Consider the following 20,476-nt stretch of genomic DNA (forward strand, 5'->3'; position numbering starts at 1 on the left):
GCAAGGGTTACTCTTTATCTGTATTTGTTTGGCATATAAGCGGGTCTAAACATTGGGTTGGATCTGACACAATTTATTATACGTCCTACTTTGGTGTTTCTTTGGCCCTGATTTATTAAAGCTTTCCAAGGCTGGAGAAGATACACTTTCATCAATGAACCTGGGTAATTTAGCAAACGTGGAATGGATCTGGTCCAGGATTGAAAACATTTGCTAACAAATAGCAAATCACTGCAAATCAATTTTACCCCTTTTTCTTTGTTTAAAAATGAAGGGACCGTCCAAAAACAATGAGGCTAGGGGGGAAAAAGCTAGATGATACTGTATGTAATGTAAGAAGCTCACAGTAGGCAGAAAAATCAGAAAAAAAATAAATGTTCAGTCATGTAAGACAGAGGACCTGTTTTATGGGAGCTCTCCAAGACTGGAGATAATACACTTTTATCAGTAAAGCTGGCTGATCCACCAAACCTAGAATTGATGGTCCAGGATTCAAAACGTGCTAGCAAATAGCAAAACCTGGAAATCCATTCCAGGTTTGCTGAATCACCCATCTTCACTCATGAAAGTGTATCCTCTCCAGCCTTGGAGAGCTTTAATAAATTAGGCCCAGAGAGTGATCCAGTGATTCAGCTTTCAAGTTCTAAATTAATAATTATTGAACAACTGATATTATAGTAGAAAATAAAACTCCCACAGTATGGTTTTCCTATTTCATGTTGCTCAGTAAATAAAACACAGTTTTCTCTTATCTTTTATTATTGTGCACTGTATATTTTTCAGTTGACTCATATTTTATTTACAATACAGAGTAATGAAATAAAAGTAGAAAAAAACCACAAAGGGTTCTGTACACAAATAGACACCATTACATAAAATGACTGATTGTTTAACAATTAGCCCAAGTATTTTTTTATAAAAATCATACTAAAAGAACAGTTCTGCTATGAGAAAACAGATAAAATGACTTAAATTTAGTTTAAGCTTAAGTTAGCGTTTCTGATAATTATGCAAGCTTTTTTCCCAATGCATCACAGACTAAAGCACCACCTATTCTCTACCAAATACAACACAACTGACACTCCCATATCTAGCAAAATCACTTCACCCTCCTAACCAGGGCCAGATTTGTACTTTTTCACCCCTAGGCCAGCTACCTTGTGCCACCCCCTCCCTCCAAACTGCCTTGAAAAAAGGTTTTTATGGCTGTTTTCAGATTGGCCATAAGGTAGTGCAGTTACCACTTCTTCAAGTGAGGTACTCACTGCCTCGGGGAAAACACTACATGTCTCTTGTCCCAGGGGCAGCTCCATAAGGAATGAATGAGGTCGGGAGGGATTGCTTCAGAACGGCAGACAGCCACCTGATGTTAAATGTGCAGTCACTGGTTCTTTAGGAACAGCGCAGTGGTGCGGGTGACTTGGCTGCATTACACTCCTAACCAAGTAGTGTAGTGTTGTGTTACTCCCTGCCCCCTACCCCCTATAATTAGGGTGCAGTCACTGACAAGTAAGCATCTCCCTCTTACTACCCTCTTTTCTTCGTGGTCCCTAAGCAGTGAACTTACTTGTATATACGTGTCTGTTCTGATTCTCACAGACCTGGCTTCCATCTGTCCAACCCCAGAGCTAGTAGTAATGCCACTAATAGTGCCAAACAGCGATAAGCGGTAGCTGGGCCTGTGGATGCTGGGGTAGATATTCAAATACAGGTTTGTGTAATATTTATTTATTGTTTCCTGATGCATTGGGCTGCATATGGGGGGGCAGGGTGCAAGGAGACAAAGTAAAAATGAGAGGGGACTAGGAAAAAAACAAGATTATTTTTTTTGGCATTTATGGGGAATAAAAAAATGTCTTTTGCATTTCTGTGCAATTATAAATTGCATATAACAATAAATGTTTGTTTTTTAATGAACTGGTTTTAGTGTTGCATGGTCATCTTTATGGTAGTATACACAAAAATTATGATGGTGACTTAAATAGTTTATTCTTTGCTAAACATTGGCATATAATTTATTTACATATTACATTTTTTTATATTTTCAATGTATTTAGAACATTTTACATGCTTTACAATCATAAGGTAAACATTAGCAAGAGACTCCTGTCTGCTCTTCATTACAAAGCCTGTTTCTACTCTTTACAGCCTTAAAGCATTTATCACTTAGGAAAAAAAGAAATAGACAAAACAAATAGCAATATGTACCATATCTCAGCACAATACAATACATGCACATTTACCCATCTTTTATCCCTTTAAAGACCCTGCAAAAACAATGCCTTATGATATGCAGAGAATGCTTTCAGAATAAAATTTCCTATTGTAAAGGTGTGAATTATATGCATGCATTTTCAGAATTTAAATTGAAAAGGAAATATATTCTTCTAAGACATTGACTGAAAGTACAATTTAATGCTTCTCTGACAGTTGAAAAAGTGCTAAAAGCAGTTACAACAACAAGTTTGATAACTACAAAAAATATCCTTTAGCTTCTCTGATAGAGCCAAATTCTCCTTTATCCTTTAACAGTGCTGTCAATCCATTAAAAGTAGGCAGAAGTAGAGGTGGCCAGATGCTTTGGCTTCATGTTTGTGAATCAGCACTATCAACACACATAACCAGGCCCTTTCCCCTGATGTACTGTAGTACATCACATATGTATATACTATATACATATATGTATATATGTATATACATATGTATATACATCACATATGTATGTACTGTAGTACCAGCACAGCTTACATGAAAGTGGCAATTTAAAATGTAAACTGCATTAGGTCAACACAGGCAGGCACAACAGTATTGCTAACTATTAACTAAATTTCTAATTGCAGGCACAATTAATGTTATTATATTGGCATTTTGCTAGGGACAAAGAGAAAACTGTACATGCATATGCACATATAATCAAGTTCTGCAGTGCATATATGTTTTTTTTTTTTGGGGGGGGGGGGGAATAACAAGGTATTACTTCATGAGAATCAATATAGAAAGAGTATAGATCGTTTCAAACTTCCATCTCACAATTAAATATGAGTTATACTAGAACTTTCTATTACTAAACCATATGACAGTTTATTGTCATCTCTACACAATCTGTATATCCTAACATTTTATTATAACAGCTCATACAACTTGTACATTAAAAAAAAAATATTAACAATCTTTTTTCATATATTTTTTATATATTTTTGCATGCTTCCTATATTATGTTGCACCTTTTATGTAGTGTGAGTTAGTGATAATTTTTAAAAATGACTGGAAACCACATGCAGTTTTTTTGTAGTGGTTTTGGTGTGGTTGATTTTTTCTCAGGCTGCTAAACCAGGCAGATTACTGCCATCAAAGAATGCAAATATGCAGTGATTTAATTATGGAATATTTTTCTGGTGGTGTTGGGAAGTAAGTGCTTCAGTATGCATGTTTACAACTATTTTGTGTGTACAAAATTAGAATTACATTGGTAAAATCAATGTTTTTTTATACATAAGCAGTTGGGTTGGGTGGAAGGGATGGAAAGACACCATGGTTTAATGCTAAGATTTCAGAGTGTGAACTAACCTTAAACTGGCATTATCCCTTCCTCATTGTAGCTGTTCAACAGTAGTGAGGTATTTAAATGCTAGTATCATAAAATAAAGATGAAACCTGTTAATTGAAGAAATTTAAGTTAGATTGTTTTTAATGATTTGAGCATTCTAATAATACAATGCACTGTGGTGATTATGGTTTTAATTCCAGCCATGGAATTGTAAACCAGCATAAATAGCTATTGGAAGCTCGTTTAAAGACTGTGGCATTTATGAAGGGATGTGCTTGCAGTGGAGCACCAGCACTAGATATCAAGAATTAAATCAACGCCCACACCCCGGGATGCGAGGCTAGGGAAGGCAGATCCTAGGCATCGCCAACAGGAAGGGCCTCACCAAGTGGACCTAGATGCCGGCCAGGCATCACCAAGTGGACCTAGGTGCCGGCTTGACATCACCAAGTGGACTTGGAGGACGCTGCGGGCTTGTGAAGACCAGGTAAGTCCTCAATTCCATTCCGAGTGTGGCTCGGGGTTACCATTTTCTGTTAAGAAATTTCACCCTGAGTCACACTGGGAATTGCCACTGGGGGGAGGGTTAAATTGAAAAGATGTTAGTGGAAGTTTGACTGGGACAATAGAGGAATTATATATTTGGTCACTGCAGTCTGAAAGTGATTTGTGTTTATTTTGAAAGTACTTTTTGCTGCTCAAAAGCAACATTAGAATATTTTGCCTTGTAAAACTTTGACATTTATTTGACAAATGTATGTTGGAATTTGTCAACTGAGATTTCAGAATGTTGCAAGAATAACAGGTATTGGGGATGTCACTGGGAATACACAGACATATACATTGCCATTCAAAAGTTTAGGGTCAGTTAGAAATATCCTCAGTTTTGAAAAAACACAATTGTTTTGTCTATTAACATAACATAAAATTGACCAAAAATACAGTTCAGCCATTGCTAATGCTGTAAAGCAGGGGTCAGCAAACACGGGCCTTTAGGCCAGATAAGGCCTAGCCAGTAGTTTGTTCCAGCCTAATGCCCCCTGGCCGATCTGGCCTAATGCCGTCCGGCAACCTGCAGCGGAACCAAACGCCAACAAACTACCGGAACTGCATGTGGCTCTTGAGCCTCCATGTTGTGGCTCCCTTCCCTATTTACCCCGGCCGGCGTTAACACTTCTGTCGCCGGGGTAAATAGGGAACATTCCCTCTCCTTAGTATGCATTGCGGAGGGGAGAGATTTCCCTTCAGGGGGCGTTCCTGGTGGGGTGGAGCCATTAGGGCGGGACTCGAGAGAGAGTCCGGCCTAGTGTGCTCTTGCCCACCCCTGAAATGGCCTAGTGGCCAAAAAAGATTGCTGACCTCTGCTGTAAATGGATATGATAGCTGCAAATGGATGTTAATAAATAGAAAATTTGTATAAATATAGAGTGGTCCATTATTAGCAACACATAGTCTTGCGTTCCAATAATATACTGTGTTCACTAATTTACATCTGTCTTTGAAAAAGGTTATTTGATCATTAAAAAACTCTTTTTAAATGTTCTTAGTATAGCTCAAAACAGTTACACTGATTAAACAAGCAATAAAACTGACCCACTTTATACTGGTTAAGTATCTGTTTCATTAGTGAATGTGGGTAAGCCTACTAAATCAAAATTGCTAGAAACAAAGAACTTTCTCCTGAAACTCATCAGTCCATTCTTGTAATGAAAAATGAAGCCTATTCCATGCGAGAAATTACCAAGAAACTGAATATTTCCTATAAAGGTGTGTACTACTCCCTTCACAGAGCAGCACAAACTGGCTCTAATTGCAATCAAAAGACGGGTGAAAGGCCCTGGTGCACAACTGTGCAAAAGGATAAAAATCCTAACACTGTGTAGTTTGAAAGACAGACACCTCACAAGTCCTCAGTTGGCAACTTCATTAAAAATAACCCACAAAAAAATCTCAACATCTATAGTTAAGAGGCAACTTTGGAAAGCTGACCTTCTAGGAAGAGTTGTAAAGAAAAAGCCATATTTGACAAAAAGAAAAGATTGAGGTGGTCAAAAAAGCACAGACAATGGACACAGAAATTGGGAAAAGGTTAAACAGACAAATCCAAGTTTGAGATGTTTGAATCACAGAGAAGAACATTTGTGAGACGCAGACTAAAATAAAACATGCTGGAGGAGTGCCTAAACTATGCAAGGACTATTTACAAAAGAAGTAGATGGTACTCTGTGTAGGATGGAGTGGCCAGAACAGTCACCGGATCTCAACCCTGTTAAGCTATTATGATTGACAGTTACATAGGAAGTTCCCATCAAGCCAATCCAATTTATGGGAGGTGCTTCAAGAAGCATAGGTTTCAATCTCGTCAGATTACCTCAACAAATTATTATCTAGAATGCCCAAAGTCTGCCAAACTGTAGTTTCTGGAAATGGATTGTATTGCTGCAAGTAAATTCTTTACGGAAAGTAAATTTTGAAAGAAAATTGTTATTTAAAAAAAAATCAGTATTTATAACTTTGTCAATTACTATTTTGCATAAATTTTGTACTGTTTTCTATGCAAACACATTTCCATGGGAAAAAAAGAATATTTCTGAATATGAGGGTTCTTAAAAAAGTTTCTGCACTTTTTTTAACTTAACAAATTACATCACTTTTCTATATTGTCACCTTTCTTTAGGATGCATTTTTCCTAGCACCGTTCAAACTTTTAATGGCATTAGCAAAATCTTTTTTCAGTTGAGAGCGTGCACCACCCCATTTACATCATCTTCACATGAAAATCTTCAGCTCTTTAAGGGTTCTTTGAGCAGTCCAAAAAAGTGGAAGATCAGGTAGCACAAAATCCAGACTATAAACTGGGTGTTCTATACCCTCCTACTTTGTTTGTCTGAGGATTTCTAATGTGTGAGCTGCAGTCAGGAACAGGCTTTGTCGTGCGACAATACAAAAAGCATATGGCAGAACGCTGTTCCTCTTTGGTGTAATATATACATTTTGCAGCCATCTTCACCGCAGTGTGACAGCTCTTATACTAAACTGCAAGGTCAGCCGCTTGCCAGACAAACTAGTCACATGACACTCTCAGATACGACTAATTGCTAATTCTCCTGGCCTCACCGTTTTCAACAGAAATATAAAAGTTTGAAAACTCCTTGAATACCCTGGCCACAAAAAAAGACAGTTTTCAAGCCTGTGGAGACAGTGTTATTGGGGGGGGGGGTTGCTTCTGTTGGTCAGCTCTTAGGTTCAGCAATGTGATGTTCTCAAAAATTGACTGACTGATCAGGTTTAACTTCCATTGTTTTTTTCATCCCTGATAGCACAGGCAAATACAGGCACACAGGCAGATTTATATATATATATATATATATATCATTTAGAAAAATGTAGTTCTGTTTTATACTTTTTTTTTTTTTTTTTTTTTACAAAAAATGTTTGTGTTTATATTTTACCTGTTAAAAAAAGGCATAACAAAATAGCATTTATGTTTGGTGTCTATTTTACGTAAAAAATACAAATTTACATAACAACTGGACTCCCCCCCCACTAGTTCAACCACCCCAGACTTTCAGACTGGTATCCCTTTACCAAGCTAGTGGAGGGGCTGCATAGCAACAAGCATAGCAGGGGAGCTGGTTGTGGGGTATACCATTCTGAATGACTTGGGCGCTAAAGTGCCTTCAAATAAAAGGTGTTTAAAATACACATTGTAATTGTATATGATAATGGTTATAAACAATGATTAACAAATATAAGGCATATCATGTTCTCATGTCTTCTAAAATAAATGCTAGTGTGAACATAGCTTATCCCAGTAACTAACATGCCATATAGCTTACCCCTGTTTCATGTGTGTATGTGACAGTGGTTTTGTTATTCATTAAAGAGATGTGAGAAATAGTAAAAAAAAGAAAATGTTACAAAAATAGTTCCAGTTAAGTTACCAAATAAAAATGCCTGTAAGGGATTGTATTTATTAAATCAAAAACAATCAGCAACTGCTGCTGATATTAAAACATTGCAACCTATAGATGAGTATGTTGATGAAAAAGTGTGAGGAGGACTGTGGCTAGTGGTAAAGGCTCTGATTAATATGAACTATTTGGGCTATGTATGATGACATAACCTCTCTGTCTGGCTGTTGGACAGGACAGAAATAAATAGCAGAGACTGGGAGGGCTACAAAGAAACACAGAGCACATTTAATTTCCCCTATCCGATTCAAACTTTAAATCTAGTGAATTAGTTTACTTATTTAAATGGGATATTTAAATATGTTACTTTACATATCAACATACACAAGTATGGAATTTTATATCTAAGATTCCATCATTATTGCCAGTCAATTTATTAACTCCCCCCAATATCCTATTTACACAAATTTCACAACATCCACACGGATTACTCCTCCACATCGGACTGCAAAACATGACAGATTTCTTGGAAGCTTGGGCGATCTTTAGTTTCTCTTCTCCAACAGGTTAACATGAGTTTGTAGATTGCATTTGGGCAAATGGGTGGCTGAGGAAGGTATACCTAACAAGATACAGAATCAAAAATCCATTATAATTATTACAATACCATACCAATATACTAAAAGGATGAGAGATGGACAGGAGTCAACATAGGAGATTTAATGAGAAATAAATACACTATATGGCCTAAAATATGTTAACAAGTCTACACGTCAGTAAAAAATGGTTTGATGCATTTGTTGTGTAGAAACCTAAATGTCTTAAACCTTCTAAAACACCTACAGAAACATGTAGTTGGAAAGCAGGTGCTTCCTAGCCAAGATCTGTATCTAACCTGACAAATTCTTTTGTAACATTACCTTTGGAACCATTGGGTGTCCTAGTCATTGCATGTGTTCTGTGTGCATGTGTCCAGTCATGGTTTTGTAGACCTTGGCAGGGTCTGCTCTTTTATTGCACATTGCTGCATGCTTCCTGGCATGGGTTTGTGTACATCATCATATGTCTAAACATTCCTAGGGGCTGGGTCACTATGTGAGCTCTCTCCTTGAAACGGCAGATGCTAAAAGTTCTGATCAGCTCCCAGTTCATGACCAAGCAGTAACACCCCTAATACTTTGTCCCAACAGCTGCCTGCCTGACCCTTCAGCTTCTCTGCCACCTGCCCTGACCTTTGTTATTTAACTGTTCTGCCTTGCCTGCTGCTTGCTACGACATTGAATTCTGAACTCTGTTTGTCTTGTCTGCCACCTAACTTGGCTTTCATTAGCCCACAACTCTGCCTAGCCTGTCACTTGCCTGCAACCAGGCTTTCATCGCTGGTGATACTGCTGTGCCAACACACTCTGCTCCGCCATTTTGGTACTCCACTGTGAAATCACTTGTTCTCTATTTGGTAGAGTGATCAAAGGGGGAGTAACCTGGTGGTTACCATACACCAAATAATCCATCACACACTAGTGGTGAAGGTTCATTACCCCCGCTGACAGGCATGTAAATAAAGGAGGGGGAGACGGGGACACCACCAAACCAGCCTTAAGAGGAAAACATGTCCTGGATGGTCAGAGGTGAGGTGGAACTCCCGCCTTTATATGCCTGTCAGCTTCTCCATGCATCCTGGAACTGCCTATACTGTTTCTACTTACTTGATACCTGGAATCACTTAAGATTAATTTTCCACAGTTTATTTGTTATGAATGTATGCATCAACTACATAAAATCCTTTATTACTCTACAGACGTATGACATAAATAGTTCACTATTTATGCAGTTAAAGCACTATGTCTTACTTAAACATCATAGTTCACCTTTATTATTCACATTTGTAAACAAAGACACAAAGGCCCTCATGCACGTGGTTTATTTCTCTAGTATATTCCTAAATCAATTTTTTTCCATATTTGGTACCTACATACCATATTAATTGTTGACGTATCCTGTGGCTTCCTCTGGCTATCTTCCCTGGTTGATATATATGTTGCAATCCAGAGCATTTTTGCACTGGTTATATAACCAACTTATAGATTTACAAACATTATTCAATTTTATATATGCATTTATTGGATTGGTTTCTATTACAACTATGGTCTTTCTTTCACTATACATAGACCTCCTCATTCTGATATTTCTGAAGAAGCCAACTAGTTCAGACTAGACCATGCTGTAAGCTAAAATTCAACTTTATTGCCACTGTTTTGGTAACCTGTTCAGTTTCAGGAAATCTCCTTACCAACCAATTATTTGTATAATAATATAGTGAAACCTTTGAAATCTATTTTTTTATCTTTTTATCAGTTTTTCTGGAAAATCTTATTGGTTTTTCATGGCTATGTGGTCCTAAGATTCCGTTTTGTAATCCCAGTTCAGAAATGCATGATTCTTTGTGTGATTTCCTCTGTGTTCCAGAGCTCATTTTAAAGTGTCTGGCATTTAGCAGATTCTGGCAGAGCCTATTACTGGATCTGCCAGCAGACATCTATGGTTCAGCACCACATCCAGATGCTGAACTGATAAGCTTCCTTTAGGCGTACTTTGTTTTTCACATGACTATAAATTATTTAATTCTAACACGGCTTATTTGGCTTTAGAAACTGTTTACATTGATGCGCTGTGAAAATGCAAGTTTTATGGTACATCAACACAACACTCATCTAGTAACTATTTTATGTGCAGTGACATTTAGAATGGAAACATGATGTGCTTGTATAGAAGCCACATCATATTGCACGTAGTGTGTGTTGTAGTGCAGTCAGTCTGATTTATTAAAGCTCTTCAGGACTGGGGAATATAGACTATCATGAGAGAACCTGAGTGATCCAGCAAATCTGGATTTGCTATTTGTTGGCAAAACTATTTTCAGTCCTAGACCAGGTACATGTTTTGTGGGATCATCCAGGTTTACCAATGGTAGTCTATCTTCCCCATCCCTTTTTTCTGTTACCTGTTTTCCTTGGTCTCTGAAAAATTCTCCTGTGTTCTCAATGACTTGCTCATCGGACATTTCACTGTAGGGTTGTTCTCGACAAAAAGTCAACATCTCCCATAAAGTAACTGCAAATGCCCACACGTCGCTTGCTGTTGTAAATTTGCCCTATAGTTAAAGTATAAAGACTAATATTTAGTATTTTGATTTATAATATTTTCACTAATCATATAAGTACAATATTTACAAAACATAAGACACACTATTTTTATATTTTGAAAACTGTCATCATATAAAGGTGTATTCAACATTTAAAGAGGAACTATACTCAGAAATAAAAAACAAAACAAAAACACACCTTCAATCCTGCAGGGCAGTCAGATCACTCCAGGGGTGTCCGGCGTCGGGTCCCACGTCCAGGCGCCACCATCTTCGTCTTCTCTTCCGGGTTCTTCATCCTACGCCACCCGATCCAGGTGCAAGATCGGGTGACGTAGGATGAAAAATATAATTGCTGATCTCACTGCGCTCACGTACCAAAGCCTCCCAGGATGCGTAAGGAAGGTATCCAGGGAGGCTTTGCGCTCCCATTCATTCTTGACTGCCTAGGCGGCCGAAAATTAGGCGGCGGTGCTGCACTTTTTTTTTTTAAAAGAGTGTTGCATCTAAAAAAAAACACAAAAAAAACAAACAAAAAAAAAAACAAAATTTTTACCATACATAAAGGAGTTCTCTACCCTTTTATGTAAAGTGAAAATTCTGAGTTGAGGTATGCTTTAACAAATGATGAAGTCAGAACAGAAGCAAATATTGTTCTTTGCCTACCATTATTGCCTTTTTAGTCCTGGGTTCCATTCTGATTGGTAATTTATCTGCAGTGAGTTTCCATTTTGTTTGCTTTTGTTTTCTCTGGGTGCATTGTGAAGGGTGAATGGCAATAATTGGTCATTATCATTTTGCCTGGACATACTTTGAATACTTCATGTGGTATTATTGGTGTGTCAGCAATGTGTATTACACATCATCAATAAATGCAAACAATTGTGTTTTGCACAATGACTTTATGAAAAAAAAACTTCTGCATTCACTCACCATTAGAATGCTTTCCCAAGACATCCATCGTATAGGAAGAACAGCCCTCCCCTGGATTCTATAGTAATCACCACTGTACAAGTTCCGACTCATTCCAAAATCAGCTATTTTGATTGTATAATTCCTACCAACAAGGCAATTCCTTGTTGCAAGGTCACGATGTACAAAGTTAAGGGAAGAAAGATATTTCATACCAGAAGCAATCTGTGCTGCCATGTATCTGAGGTCTGAGTAGCTGAAAAACATGTATTTTTTCAATCAGTCAAAGGTTCTGTGTCCTTTGTAAGAGAAGAGATGCAAAAGAGGATTGAAACATTTAAACATATTCAAAACATATCCATGTCCACCTAGAATATGACTTTAATAATGATACTACTCCTCAATACATTCAGAAATCCTACAGTAAAATAATGTTCCCCAGTAACCAGGCAGATAACCCACATACCCAAAGCTTTTTTCTCAGCATAAAACAAATCAAAATATCCCTACTTGATGCTGGGCTTTGCACTTGGCTGTTCTCTGTCCACTGGCTGTCGAGAAAGGAACTGGTTTAAATCTCCATTTTCCATGTATTCTGTAATCATGCATAAGGGGTCCTCAGTAATACACACAGCAAGAAGTCGAATTATATTGGGATCCTTTAACCTAGACATTATTTTTATCTCCTTGAGAAAATCATTTCTGTTAAAGTAAAAAAAATGAGTTGTAATCCAAAGCCATTAATGAGAATAAAATAAAATTAATATATTATTATTATTATTATTAATAACCACCTGGGCGTTTCACTGATGTCTAAATTTTTGTACCAAAAGCAGTACACTGTTTTTCATGAAATTTTTTTTTTTTTTTAATTGTAGACCTGTAACTTACAGAAATATGTCCAAACAAGGGTCTAGTAGATATCATGAATATAAAAAATTTTGAAACACACAATCATGTAAAAAAGTAAAAAATTTACTTTTAATAAACATAAATAAAAAACACAAAAATCAGCTTAAACAAGAATGCATAAATAAATAAAAAATACTGAAAATGCAATAATTCGGTATACTGTATAGTAATATATTTTTCTAAAACACCTCCCTAGTGAAACAAAGTCCAATGTCACATACCTATAGACAAAACCACATAAATATATTTTGTATTATTTTGTATTGGATTGGATACAGGACTTTGTATTGGATTGAAAAATATTTGAATTTCCCGCTACGACCCCCGTCGACGGGCGCACGCATGGACATCATCAGGAATCGCCGAGGGACGCGTACACGAATGCCGGGTATTCTAATTCTTTCCAAACTTCCATGCAAAAAGTGTTACATTTTTTGCATGGAAATTTATTTTAGATTGTAGGCTATAATTCACCGAATTACTCAATAGCTACTTATAATTCACTGAATTACTGCATAACTCACCGAAATATGTCCAAAATATTATAAATTTAATAATAAATTTTTTTTTATAAAACATAAAAAAAAATCTTAAAAAAAAATAGTGTATAATGTAATGTAACTGTACAGTAGCTTATATAATATATATATAATACAACTATATATAAATTATATAAAGATTTCTTTGTAGTGGACTCAATACAGCTTTTTTGTATTTAAATTTCCTGCCCCGCCTCCCGCCCGCACCGACGCATGCAGCGACCTCCCTGGGAAACCCCGGAGATCGTCACTGCACACCCCGAGAGAAGATAGAAGAGAGAAGACGTCTCCGGAGGAGCTGCGGGGAAAAGGTAAGTATTTTTTTTCAGTTGTAATCCGATTGTCATACAATGTTGTATGACAATCGGATTGCAATATAACGCTTGTTTATATTTTTAGCTACCCAGCACTTGGTTCGGGGTAAACGCTTTCAGCAAGTTTTCTTACCTCGAACCAGGTTCGGGGTAACCGCCCGGGTGGTTAATAATACCAAAATAAAATAGGTGTTTGCTATCCACTTACTAACATCTCCAAATCCATTCTAAAACTTCTATTCCAAATTTCATTCTATTCTAAAACCCATTATAAAATTAATTTTTACTTTTATTTTTTTTCTTAAGATAGTATAAACACAGCACACAAAGTATAACAAAAAAAAACTCAGTCTGACTTTTGGACCTTAGTCCTTAGGGACCTTGTTGTGCTGTATAAGGTAAAATATATATATATATCTATTCCTCTCCTATGTGATGTAGCAGGTGGAAGACTCTTACCTGTGAGATAATTAATGAAGAAGCACCAAGGGTGGGGATATACCAGAGCCAGGAGCTCAGTCAGTCTCTCTCTCTCTCTCTGCCTGGGCACACAGAAAGTTGGTCTGTGTGAATGAACTCAAACCTGAGTAAAAGGTTGCTGAAATCCTGGTTTTGAGCTGACAGGGAGAAGCCCTCCAGCTGATAGACAGGAACGTCGGATGTATAGTAAGTGCCGGACAGGAGAGGTTTTCTTTTGCTGTTTTTGTTATTTTATCTGCAACCTGCAAATAAACCTGGCTACAAGTCAGCTTAAAACTGATACTTAGGTGTGTGATCTGAATTAGATGAACCGGACAAGTGTCCTTTGACCCCAGCAAAGGCGATCCTGAGCATAACCCCTCACCACACACACACACACACCTAAAATTTTTTCCCAATGTATTCTCTTTTTAATGCATTATTTCCCTTTATAACATTGCTTTCTTGTATGAAAAGCACCATGACTTAAAGAAAAGCCACAGGCTACCAATTACTGATTAGTCTGATTAGTGAAAAAGTAGGAATAAAATACCATATAGACACTGCTTGCAATAAATTATGATTCTAAGGTACCCTGGCTTTAATATTATTATTATTATTATTAATAATAATAATAAACAAGATTTATATAGCGCCAACCTATTTTGCAGCGCTGTACATTAAATAGGGCTAGCAAATGACAGACAGTGACACGGGAGGAGGAGAGGACCCTGCCCCGAAGAGCCTAATCTAGGAGGCTTACCTCTTGGTGTCAGATTTATAACATGCTTTGAAGGCAATTGCACAGTGTAAGCCAATTGTGTGGGATAACTCAGCTTGGTTCTGTTTTTTTTGACTAATGTATACAATGCTGTGTCTTCAGCCAAAAGACTTGGTGCTGCTGGTTCAACCATTCAAAACTGTGCCAAGATCTTTACTGTGGAATAAGGTAACACTGAAATGTCATTTCTCCACACCAGCTAGATTTATGTTTGTAAAAAAATCTCCATTAGTCTCCTTTCCAGTACTCTCGTGATCAAGGCTTTGCCTTTGTGATCTACCGGTAGATCGCAAACCACCAGTTGGGCACCCCTGTCTTAGGTAGGTATTACCACTTGATTGTCATACTCAGTGCACTCATTATTTATTTTACATTTTTACCTTTAGTGCAATACAAAAAAATATTAGAGAGTTTTTATTATTCCCTTTTAGTTACCCTTTTTCTCCATTGATTTAATATTCCAAATTATGTACAAACCTGGCATTTTTATTGGCATCTGCTCTGAGCATTTTCACAGCCACAAGAGTGGGTTGCCCAACAGTTGTGTCCAGAATCAAGTCCTTGTCCAGAAAGTCTTCCACACCCTCAGCCTCACAAAGATGAACCTATCAAAAATAATCATATGGTCCAAATAAGTAAAATGCAGCTGTAGACTTGTGTTTAAGGCTAATTCTACACAGACTCCTCAATTAAGTCTCCTTGGTGTTTAAACGTATGTTTGAAATTCCTATTCTTTTCCATAAGCCAGTCCACAGCAAGGTGTTTTTTTTTCGTTGGGTTGTAAAGAAAAAGCTTTCTGCAGCGTTTGTAAAGTGTTAAAATGCCCCCAAACACCTTGCAAATGCCCAAACACTTAAAATTGCCTATAAATGATCCTGCTGACATAATTTAGGAGTTTTAGGGCATTTTGAATTGTTTTTCCCTATTCTAACTCTTCTTTACAACATATCTTGCTTTTAAACAACTTTATAAATACTTAAGAAATCATTCAAAAGGTTTATGAGCTTTTTTTAAGTGTTTAAATTTAAAGTCAGTGTAGACTTCGCCTAAAACTGGTTACTGCAAAAAAGAAAGAAACTAGTAACTAAAATATATTAAAAATATTTTCTCTGTACGCAATCAAGACATTTGTTAGCAATTCACCATTCACATAACTCTTTCTAACTGTAGTGCTCGAAGACTGGCTTACATGGGGTTTGGTATCTTGTTGCTGAAATGTTTTTCTGTTGCATTTTGAGATGCAATACATTGCTTGAAGTTTGTAAAACTGTAAAGTTTAATTGTCATATATTGTTTTATGATTTAAAATAATGTTTTAAAAATGCATTGTTCTTGTAGAAAGGAAGAAAAATAAAAATTGGTCATGTGAGAGTCACTATTTTGGCTATGTATTCATTTTGAAAAACAAATTTGTTGACTTCTGGCAGAAACCATCAGCTAGGAATTATACTTTCTACTCTGCGGTGCACTTATAGTACACAAGAATAGTCCACGCATTCATACCAGCAAGTAGCATCCGGCCCCCCTCGCCGCCTGGATTTTCGTTCCCAAATTGAACGCCTCCGAAACGTGAACTTAATCTGTGCCTGACAATGAAGGAGGAGACAAGCCCAGTTCACTGCTAGCACATACATTAAACCCCAGACTCCACACCCATGCTAACCCCACAATTAGGCTATGAGATAGAAGGCTCCCACAAAACCCAACACTGCTTCTTGAAACATTACAAGAAATTTACAGGGCCATCCACTACCCTCTTCCTTTCAAATATTTCCCTCCCTGAATTAGATAAAGCTCACATGGATTTACTTGACAAGGTCTGTACAGTGGAGGAGATACTGTGAGCTGTTGCATCCCTTAAACTGGGAAGTGCACCTGGTCTGGATGGATTCTCCACTTTATACTACGAAAACATTTCTAGCTTGGTGGTACCACAGCTTGCAGCCAACTTTAACTACTGAAGAGAGGACAAAGTGGTCACTGCAGAGGTAAGCACCACACCGACATGTCCAACTAAAGAACCATATCCCTTTTACATTGCAGCCTTAAGATCATGACAAAAATCTTGTCGAAGAGATTGGACTCTTTTTTGCCATTATATATTAATCTGGACCAGGTGGGCTTTCTTGAAAAAAACATTGGGTCCAAAACCGGACTAGCAGAATGTTAGACTTCATTTCAGCAGTTGCTTCTGACTGGGATAGACAAGGATGTCTTCTTTCTCTGCTACTCTTTCCCTTGTAATAGAATCACTAGCCTTGACCATCCATGAGTATCCCAACATCAAAGGTATTCCGTGTGACTCCCTGGAGCATTATTGCAGCCTAATAAAGGATGACATATTGATTTACATTTCTTCCCACTTAACTACCTGGCCCAATTAGCTAAATGTAAAAATTTTTACTTTACCTGGGGAACTTTCCCCATTCATTATCTGTAATTCCATATCACATCCAAAACTAATTCTCTATTAACTACCCTCCTCCTTTTCAGATGGATCATTGTGACCTAAATAGTCGACATCACCACTCTCATGGTTTGGATGTATAGCATTGAAAAAAAAATGATTATCCTTTTTCTCTATATATACTGACTTCTATACCCTTTCCTACTTCCTTCCTAAATTTTGTGTTTTTTTGCATGGTCATGTTGTGAATGACATTAATCCCCTGAGAGGGAAAACCCTGGGTTTGCCAATCTAATTTATTTATTTACTTAATTTAATTTACCTAAGACAATACATACCGAAAGCCATTCCCCCAAATGGGTAGCACACTTGATAACATATATCCTATTGGCAGCGCTTATTACCATTGGAAGGCTTCTATCATTCCCCTTGACTTCACCAAAACAAACTCAATTGGATCATGTCCAATGATAAACTACTTGCACCCTCCTTAACAAGACTTTTATAATACCTGGGAACCACGGATTACATATCTGGGTAATAGCTAATGAACCACTGATCATTTATTTTCCTGATTGCCCCCTGAGAAAGATACCCCTAGACCTAATGGCATAAGGCAGTTTTGGCTTGAATTGGTCACCCCCCAGACTTTTCCTTTACTTTACATTCCTTTAAGTTAAGATGAAGATCACCCACCCTCCCCCTTTTTTGTTGGACTTTATAGCACTTGTTGTCAAACAAAACTGGACAAATGGTATATTTATATTAACTTTGTTTTTTTACTACCTTTCTTTGCATTATTATAAAAATCAATAAAAATTATTGAAATAAAAAAACACATTTGTTCCAGGCAGATAGCCATTCACAGAGTTTTGAATGTTTCCTTCATTTGTATGTTCTTAGATGGCATGCAAACTTCCCTTGTGCTTTTCCACACCTAATCAGATTTTAAAAACACTGTCTATTCATACAAATTTCCACATTATTGCTAAACATTTCTGAGTATTATTCCACAGCCGTTAGACTACTGGCACAGATATACTTTATTGTTTACTCATTTAGTCAGTTATACATTACAATTTGCAATGCGCATGTTTTTTATTTTTACTGCAGTTTAGTAACAAATATATGTATTCTACGGTTTATATTTGTTCTTTTTAGACAAAGTAAAAAATGAGGTTTCTTACATGTTTTGAGTCACAGTGGCAAAAATATTGAATATTTGAAGACATTGCCCCTTATCCTGTATTTTCCAAAAATGCTTTTTTTAATACAAATGTTCTACTTCACACTTTATAAGTTCTCCTATTTCACATCATTGCACTGCATCATTTAAATATTTACATTGGTGCACACCACCATAAAGATCTGCATGCACAAGAACTGGTGATACACTTCTGGAAATTGTAAAAAAGTGCTTTTTTTTGTTTTGTTTTACAGTAGAAACTCCTTCTGTGCATACCTGAAATCAGGCATGAGCAGAAAAAGCAGCCAGCGGCCTCCTGGGATACGTGACGTAGGTACCCCAGGAGGCTCCAGGCTTCCCATTCACAGAGGGGGAGGGGTCTCCTCTTTTATTTAAAAAATTGTTTAGGAATAAAAAACACTTTTTATACTTTATAAAAAACGGTTATCTATCGTTTATTATTACATAAAAAATAAGGTGATAGATCTGCTTTAATTGCTATAACAATTTTATATTAGGTATCAGCCATACTAGGCTGTTTTATTGATTTTTTGTTAGATGAATATTTGCTAGCAGCTTAGCAGAAGGTGTTTACTACTGCAATGTCCCAAAGTCCAGCTCCCTGAAGTATTTTTCACAATATGCTTACTATGTGTCCTTGAATCTATGTGTGTAACTGTTGTAGTATAGGGTACTATATAACACTCTGACTCTGTATCTGACTTTAAAATGTTTATTGACTAAAAAGTGCTCCTCAAAAAATGCAATGAATTAGAGACAGTTTCTATATTTACATTTCTATGTAAAATGGTGACATAATTATGGAACAAAACTAATAAGGTTTGCATACAAACAAAAATACTTACTGACCTCACCAAACTGACCCTCCCCAAGTTTCTCCTTAAAGGTTAAATGTTTCCTTGGAAACTCTTCCACTGCAACTTCTTTACCGGATAGGAGGTCCATTGTGATTGCTGGGACTGAGTAGGTGTTGCCGCCTGTCACCCCTTGCAAATTAACAATATCTGCCTCTGCGTAATGTGGAACTCCTTCAGCATTAGTGGGCATTGGCAACTTGCCAGCAGAACTTCCTGTTTTAGGGAGAAAAAAAAACATTTCAAATAAATGAAAAGTGACTTACATTTTTAAAGCTGATGATTATATTCAATATGAATATAATGGATATAAAGTGCACCAACTCATTTTAAGGATGGCACAGCAACTGCACATTGGCAAGACTAGACTACCAGGTATGAATCTATCTGCTTAAAGTTTGTATATTCTTCTATTCCTATATCCCAAAAACATATTAGATATTCGATAGTGGGATTGTGAGTGCACAAAGCTAAAATTGAATACAATAGGTTTATATCTTACTCCTTATGTCAAGACTTGCACAGATCACCCAAAAGATAGGTAAAGTAAGACATCTATGTCAAATTAGAACACCATAAAGAGAGCTGGTATCTGCAACACCTCATATCAGACACTTACCATGCGGCCCTAACATCTCTAATCTATCAGCCCTCCATTTATGTAAATCCCAGAAACACCTTGCCTCAGCAAGGTGCCACTCATTCTTATTCCAACTTTGTCATTTCAGCAGCCAGTGGGTAATTTATAATTGCATTAACTGAAAGAATACACATTACATTACAGTTTGTTTTATTTGCCTGAAACTCTTGTTGAAGATCTTGAACAAAATAATGTCAAATAGTTGATACAGCTCCTCTTTTAAAGTTTGCACTCAACAGGCTTTCCTTACCAGCTTCCTCCTCTACAACTGCTTGTGCTGTGAGTTCTTTATAGTCTGCACTGAGTGGAAATATCCTGTCATAAGTGGAATTAGACTCTTGTTCACTAGCTGACACAGACTCATGCCTTCGATTTGTATTGTAGGTATTGCAATCACTGGGAATTGAGAGGCTGACAGTTAACTCTTCATCCAACATTCGTCTTGATGCCTAGAAAAACAGAAAATCTCTGACCAGCAGAACAAACAATTTCCCCCCGAAAAATATTTTAAACTCAGAAATGTATAAAACATTATAATATACAGTATAAAATATTACATCTGTTGTTTTTAAATCATGCTTAATTGCTTAGAATAAAAATGACAGTAATCATCTCGTACATATAGACATTGGTTGTAACATCAATATGTGAGCTCTGCCTGTGTATAGGCAAGTTACCTGCTATCACTGGCTTAAGTCTGGGCATCTAAGCCTGGGCATCTTAAGACTTCCTTACCTGTTTTCTCCAGGCCCAAAAATAAACTGTTATGACAGCACAAACACAATTCAAAAAGTTAATCATTTATATCTAGTATAGCCAAGCATGTAGTGCAAAATCATAATAAATGA

The 20,476-nt window shown here is 36.9% G+C and overlaps 1 protein-coding gene across 2 annotated transcripts in view; it reads right to left on the reverse strand.

Moving 5' to 3' along the window:
• Positions 1 to 741: 741 nt before the first annotated feature.
• Positions 742 to 20,476, reverse strand: part of DDR2 (discoidin domain receptor tyrosine kinase 2) — a 47,900-nt gene continuing 28,165 nt past the window's right edge. For both annotated transcript variants that reach the window (XM_072420145.1, XM_072420143.1), the window contains 7 exons: positions 19,879 to 20,077; positions 18,984 to 19,204; positions 14,998 to 15,125; positions 12,026 to 12,217; positions 11,537 to 11,771; positions 10,463 to 10,612; positions 742 to 8,083 (listed from right to left, as the gene is read on the reverse strand). In XM_072420145.1, coding sequence (XP_072276246.1) covers positions 7,949 to 8,083; positions 10,463 to 10,612; positions 11,537 to 11,771; positions 12,026 to 12,217; positions 14,998 to 15,125; positions 18,984 to 19,204; positions 19,879 to 20,077 — 1,260 coding nt within the window. In that variant the 3' untranslated portion in view covers positions 742 to 7,948. The remainder of the gene's footprint in view (positions 8,084 to 10,462; positions 10,613 to 11,536; positions 11,772 to 12,025; positions 12,218 to 14,997; positions 15,126 to 18,983; positions 19,205 to 19,878; positions 20,078 to 20,476) is intronic.

Source organism: Pyxicephalus adspersus, chromosome 8 (genome assembly GCF_032062135.1).
Source record: "Pyxicephalus adspersus chromosome 8, UCB_Pads_2.0, whole genome shotgun sequence".
NCBI classification, from domain to species: Eukaryota; Metazoa; Chordata; class Amphibia; order Anura; family Pyxicephalidae; genus Pyxicephalus; species Pyxicephalus adspersus.